A 6,571-nucleotide genomic window follows, 5' to 3' on the forward strand; every position below is an offset into this window, starting at 1 on the left:
CAGGATTATCAAGTGTTTCCAAATAGAAGAGATGTATACTAAAATTAAAAGATAAGATTATTTATTAAAGTCAAAGCAAAGCTGGAGGTATGGCTTCAAAGGTTTGCAGTGTTTCCTCAGTTTAGGTGACATCATAACACTACAGGAGAGAAAGTTAACATCTTATTGATGAAATTCAACATTTTGGGACAAGGCACAGAAGGAATATGTGCAAACTAACTTCTAATTTTTACTTCACAAATTAATTACATATTTTTCCAGGGATATTTGTGTTTTACTCAATTTAGTCTGTAAATTACCCTGATGCATACATCACACATGACCATCTAAACAGGTTAAAACAACAAAAAAGCAGTTCTGTAGCACTATGAAGATGAACAAAATGAGTTATTAGGTGATGAGCTTTCATGGGACAGACACACTTCTTCAGATCAGAAGTTCTAGAACTGAAGAAGTGGGTCTGTCCCATGAAAGCTCATCACCTAATAAATCGTTGTTAGTCTTTAAAGTGCTACAGGACTGCTTTTTTGTTTTATGAATATACAGACTAACAGATGTGTCTTTTTGTGACTATTCATCGGGTTAAAAGAAGGTTTTCGTGAACTATCGTGAAGCAATCAAAGAGTGTAAAAAAGAAAAGCTTGCTTTTATACAGTACTTATGTCTGATAAAACTTCATCCAGAAGGGATGTTACTATGCAGTCTTTTCTGTTAAAAAATTATATAAACTATCCATTAAAAATCTTCTCTCAACTCACAAAATGAAAACTTGCAATGATCACCAGTAAAATAGGAATTTACTGAACAATGAAAAACCAGTTCAATAAGTAACACTAATGTAGTTTTAAGAGCACTACAACAATTGTAAGCCAGTAAATTCTTTCTGAAAATACTGCTTAGTATTTTAACCACCAAATGAAAGAGACTTTATTTTATTAGGCAGGAGAAAAAGGAGTATATTATTAAACGTAAATTTAGTAGAACCCTAAAAATGTTTTTGGAACAATTTAACTCCTCCCAAAGTACAGTGATCTAAACTAGCTATTTAACAGTGTAATGAAACTTAAAACCAGCAGGTTTTTCTTCTTTTGAAAACTTTAAATTTATATGGTTTATGTGAACGAACTGAGTGTGCAGACAAAGGCAAAAGCAAATGATCAGACATACATTTTAGTCATTCGATCATTAGTTTCAACAAGGCAGACTGAAAGTTATTAGAATTATATGGTAACCTTTCATTTGGATGTTAGAGGAATAATGTGGATTCTATAAACAACAAAACTTTTTTTTTTGTTTGTTTGACTGAAGTTGAAACCAGTTGATTTTATTCTTTACTCTTTCAGCCTTTTTCCTCAACCCTCTTCTAACAATATCTGTTATCTGTCAGTTAAACTGTTTAGTTGGACTTCCTTTATTTCACAAGAAGAAAAAGATTTCTCTCTCCTGGAATTCAGGTGCTACATTAAAATAGGGTCCTATGCATCCTCATTCCTTAACAGTACCTATGTTCTGTTCTTTTAATGCTTTCTGCTTTACATTAACTAACTCTCCACCATTTCCTAAGTCTTCCAGCTAATGATTCATATAACCCTTCATCCTGACTCGTTTTTAAATGATTTAACATGTGACTTTACACTTGCCGTTGGTGTTAGCATGGATTAGCACCCAGTTTTTTCACAAGGGATTCTACCCATAATAATGTATCAATAACCTCTAAAGTATTCCTTCTCTCTTATTTCCAGGATACCTGATTAACATTAATTTGTTTAATATGGAAACATTTCATATTCAGTACCTGAACAGTCCAAAGAATTATGCAACTCCCTCAACTACATATTCTTATCACCAAATATATTAGGAAATATTGATCATTGTGCTGCATGTGTACAGCAAGTATGTTCAATAAGGATTTTTCACTATGAATCCTGAAATATGGATACAAAATGCCAGCATACACTATTGCTAATAAATATTTGAAGCATAAAATGTAGGCTGTACATATGGGGTAATGCTCAAAGCTAAAGATAAACAGATTCAAGGACAAAAGTATGAATCCAAAGTAGCATTACACCATATTAATGGTATTTTTGTTCTGAGGATTTTATTTTTAAGGTACCCCTTTCAGGTTTTTTTTTCCTTCCATTAGTATCTAAGGTAAGGAAACTTAAGCCAATATTCAATATGCTCAATATTGGGGATATTACACACACACACAGCAACCAAGGGTCCTGTGGCACCTTATAGACTAAGAAAAGTTTTGATCATGAGCTTTCGTGAGCACAGACTGTTGGTCGGAAGAAGTGGGTCTGTCCCATGAAAGCTCACCTAATAAAACTTTTCTCTTAGTCTATAAAGTGCCACAGGACCCTTCGTTGCTGCTACAGATCCAGACTAACATGGCTACCCCTCTGATACTTGACAACACACACACAGGCATTCAGAGTTGAGGGCACATCTTAAACTGGCTTCAGCACCTGGCCATCTCACATGCCACCTGAATTACCACACCTACATGCAAAGCTCATCTCAGGAATGGATTGCTTTGCTCTTGACAATACATTGGTAATACTGTGAACATCTATTCTGTGCATGTTGCTCACTGGAATTTTTCTTTTTAAAGTACTTGGATTTAAAGATGTGTGTGTCATTATGTCTCATCTCTTACTAACTTAAGTAAGAAAGATTTTTTTGTTTCTGTTCTAAGTCCTCTGTATTCCTATTTAGGAATGCCTTGCATGTTTGACCAGAAATGGAAGTGCTTTTTAGCTATTACATTGTATATGAAAAGCAAATAAAAATAAGATTAATTTTCCTTCCCCCTATTGTGAGGGAAGAGAAAAGAAAACAAAGTGATACAGAACATCTGTCTGGGGGGTCATTCTTCCCTTAACAGTAAAGCTCCTTCAGTTATAACTTGTGAAAACAAAAACTATTAACCTGCAAACAACAAAGTCAAAGTAATTAAAAGCCATATTCAGCTAAGACAAGCCTCTCATCTTATTTTGTCATACTGAAATGCCTGTATCCTCCTCAATAGCACATATTTCATGTAAGATGTTATTAACTGAGCCATTTTAGCTAGATGGCCCAAACAAGAACATTTCAAAAGACTGAAAAACATTTAAATGTATTGCTATTGCTTCTGTTTAAGAGAATGCTTCTGCCCTCCGTCTTACACAAAGATGTTCTGTAACAGAAATAATTTAAGAACATTGGTACAGAGCATTCTTAAACTGATTAAGTTTTTTATCTTCCCATCTTTCATTGTTTACACTGATTCTTTCAGCCACCAACACACACCACCACCACCACCACCTAAACAAGCAAGCTCTGAGGTTTTTGTTCCAATCCTAAGGAGTTATCTCCTGAGAGCAGTTCCGGGAAAAGATCTGATTTATCCAAGAAAGAAAACTCTCACAGCATTACCATGTTAAAAGCCAAGCCGTGCCCTGACTTTGTTTTAAAGAGTTAATTGGCATTCGCTGTCTAACGAAATACATTACTCAACAAGCCTTACAGATTCCATCTAGCCTCCCTTGCCCAAAACATTTCTACCACTGGTTTAATGGTTAAATAACTTCTTTGGATGTATCAGCAATGTAAAACTACCGCTTAAAGGTTTGCCTGTAGGTTTGGGGTTTCTCCCCTGTAAGTTTTAGGAACTCTTCCCCCGCACGTGACTCGCTGAAATGCACGCTCCCCTTCGCACACCTTTGGAGAAGTAAACATTCATTTTCGCGACAATCGGTAGGTAGAGAGATGTTTAAAAGTTCACCCATTCAGCTAATGGAAACGGATCTAGCGTTAAGGAAACCTCCTGTCTGCACTAAGGGTGAAGACAGAGGGAGATCGAGCACACCGTGAAAATGGTTGAAATAAAAAGGCCCTTTTAATACCGCCCCCCATCTCGCCACCCCAGCGGAAAAACCTGGGGGCAAAATTGATCCCAACTGTTAGGGGCCACCAATCCAACCTAAACTAACAGAACAGACCGGTCATTGCCATCTACTGCCTTCCGGCTCCCCCATCCCCACCCCTCCCCCCGCAACCAAAGGGGGCAGGCACCGTTACACCAGCAGAGCTTCGACGCGCACACAAACAAAGTCGGGGCTTCGGCGAAGCGCCGAACAACCCGGCCAGCCCCTGCGAGTCCGACCAGCCCAACAACAGCCCGAAGCCACCCCGGCCCTCGCTGTGCACTTCACCCTCTGCAGAGCGCAGGCCACCAGCCCCGGCGCACCACGTTTTCCGCAGCGCCGAGGAAAACAACTCGTGCTCGGAGCGACGGCAGCTCTTCACCGCTAGGTACAAACACAGCCTCTAACGCACGGGCTGCTCCTTCCCATCCCCACGGCGTGGGTCCGGCCGGCCCAAGCCTCCGCCCGCGGCTATAACGCAATGGTCTTCCCAGGCGGACGAGAGTCCTTGCACGCCCGTGCACGGCCGGGGAGGGAAAGCCACGCTCGGCCAGGCAAACACCCACCATCTGCTCTTTCCAGACCGTCGGGCCATGAGCGGCTCCTCACGCCCGGTTTTACAAAGGCGCGGAATTATTACAGCCGCTGCTCCCCTCGGTGGTCGCTGCCTCGGGAGTTTAAAAGCTGGGGAGGCTTTAAGAAATCAAACACAGGTGGCCAGAGCGGCGGGGAGAAGCAGCAAGGGGAACGGCGACTCTCCCGCAAGAGGAGAGCGCCGGAACTCGGGTTAGACTGAAGCCAGCCACGCCGGGGGGTGGGCGGGGAAGAGCCGCCTGGGCTCCGGGTATTCAATGTGCTTAAGGGGCAGATTCAGTCAGTGCAAAAACACGGCAACGCGAAAGTCACCGCACTGCAAAACAAGCCGCCCCCCCCCATGCAGGCGCGGACACACGCACACCCCGCGTTCCCCGAAACGCAAGCCACTCACTTTCTCCATTTGCCGGCCACAGACACAGCGTGGCGAAGAGAAGCAGAAACAAGGTCAGGGACCCTCCTCCGGCGCCAGACTTCATTCCTTTTTCTTTCAATTACGGACAAAATCCCAATTTCCCAAAAAAAAAAAAAAGAACAAAAAAAAAAAAGCAACACAAAAGTCCCCAACTCTCCCCCTCTGCTCACGCACCAGCACGGGGGGCGGGGGGAGGGGAAACAGCCCCACTCCGCCCACGCGCAGCAAAGGCACCCTTGGGGTTTGGGAATCCCACGGCTTGTGTTCCCCGAGCGGAGCTTCTTCCAGAGAAGCCACCCACGGGCACCAGCTGCCCGGCCGGGCTGGGGCTCCCCACGCAGGGCTCCCCCTCAGCGCTGGCGGCGGGGATACAATGGGAGCGGGAGCAGCCAACACGCAGCACAGCGGGGCTGGCAGTCGGTATCTTCAGCCTCCATTTTCAAAGCCCACAAAGACGCAGCAAACACAACCGGGTGGGCTGGGGATGGGGGGGGGGCGTCCAAAGCGATCCGAGGGGAAGCGGGGAGAACGCTTCCGAAAGGCGCGGCTAGTCCCCTGCACGGCGCTCCGAAGGGCTCCCCCTTCCAGCGCCCCCCGTAACAAACGCGGTCAGTCCCGGGGGCGGCAAGCCCCTGCGAGGGCGGGAGCAAAATGAATGAGAGGCCTTGCCCCGACTCTCTCCGCCGCGCGGCCGCCTCCCGACCAGTCCCTCTCCGAAGCGGCGGCTCAGCACTTCCCCTCCTCCTCCGGCGGCTGCTCTCCAGCTCGCATCCCGGCTAGCTGCCGCCGCTTCTCCATGGCACAACCATCCGACCCCGAGTGAGGCTGGGGCGTGCGCGCTGCGAACCTTCCCCCTTCTCGTCCAACCCCAGGCCGGGGGAGGGGGGAGGCTGGTGCTGGGAAAGGAGAGGGTGGGGGGTCCGGTTTGCTGAAGGTCAAAGCCCAGGAGCTGGTTGCAAAGGGTCCGGTAATGCCTCCCGGGGCGGGGAGGAGCTGGAAGGGGAGGCCCGGCTGCGGTGGGTTTAATGCGGTGGCTGCTGTGCGCGGCGGGGCTTGCACCGCGCTGCTGCTGCTGCTGCTGCTCGCTCCCTTGCACGGTGCGGAGTTAAGGCTGGTAAACAAGAGGCGCCCGCCGCCGCCGCTGCTGCTGCACTGGCACTGGAGGGGGGGGCAGTTGCGCGCGCACGCGCTCCGGGCTCCCCGCGCGCAGCGGCGGGGGAAGAGGGAGGGAGACCGGAGCAGGCGCGAGGCAAAAGGAGGAGCGCGGGATCGCCGGCGCCGTCCGGAACGGAGGCAGAGCCGCGCGCCGCCCCTGCCAGCGCCCCCCTTCCTCTCCCGGGCTGCCCGCGCGCTGGTTGCTGTAGCCCGGCCCTAGTGCACGGAGCTGCGCGCGCCTACCCCCGCCAGGTCTGCCCCCTGCTAAGAGTGCACGTAAGGCTGCAACCCTCCCCGGCCCTGTGCAGCCCGAGGTCGCGCCGGGAGGAATCGCATCGGGCCTGACATGCACTAGTGCGAGGTGTTTATTTTTCAGACGTCGTGCGCTGGAGTCTGATTTTTTTTTCTGGGGGGCGGAGGCGAGGTTGGAGGGAAGTCCTCCTGGTGGCGAGGAAAACCTTCCGTACGTGAACAGAGTGTGTAAAGCGAT

General features: G+C 47.7%; 1 protein-coding gene across 1 annotated transcript in view; it reads right to left on the reverse strand.

Annotated features, from left to right (window-relative positions):
- IGF1R (insulin like growth factor 1 receptor) overlaps positions 1 to 5,122 on the reverse strand; it is a 274,707-nt gene extending 269,585 nt beyond the window's left edge. The window contains exon 1 of the mRNA XM_075006985.1: positions 4,906 to 5,122. Within this exon, the coding sequence (XP_074863086.1) occupies positions 4,906 to 4,990 (85 nt within the window). The 5' untranslated portion in view covers positions 4,991 to 5,122. The remainder of the gene's footprint in view (positions 1 to 4,905) is intronic.
- Between the last annotated feature and the right edge of the window lie 1,449 nt (positions 5,123 to 6,571).

Source organism: Carettochelys insculpta, chromosome 12, assembly GCF_033958435.1.
Source record: "Carettochelys insculpta isolate YL-2023 chromosome 12, ASM3395843v1, whole genome shotgun sequence".
Classification (NCBI taxonomy): Eukaryota; Metazoa; Chordata; order Testudines; family Carettochelyidae; genus Carettochelys; species Carettochelys insculpta.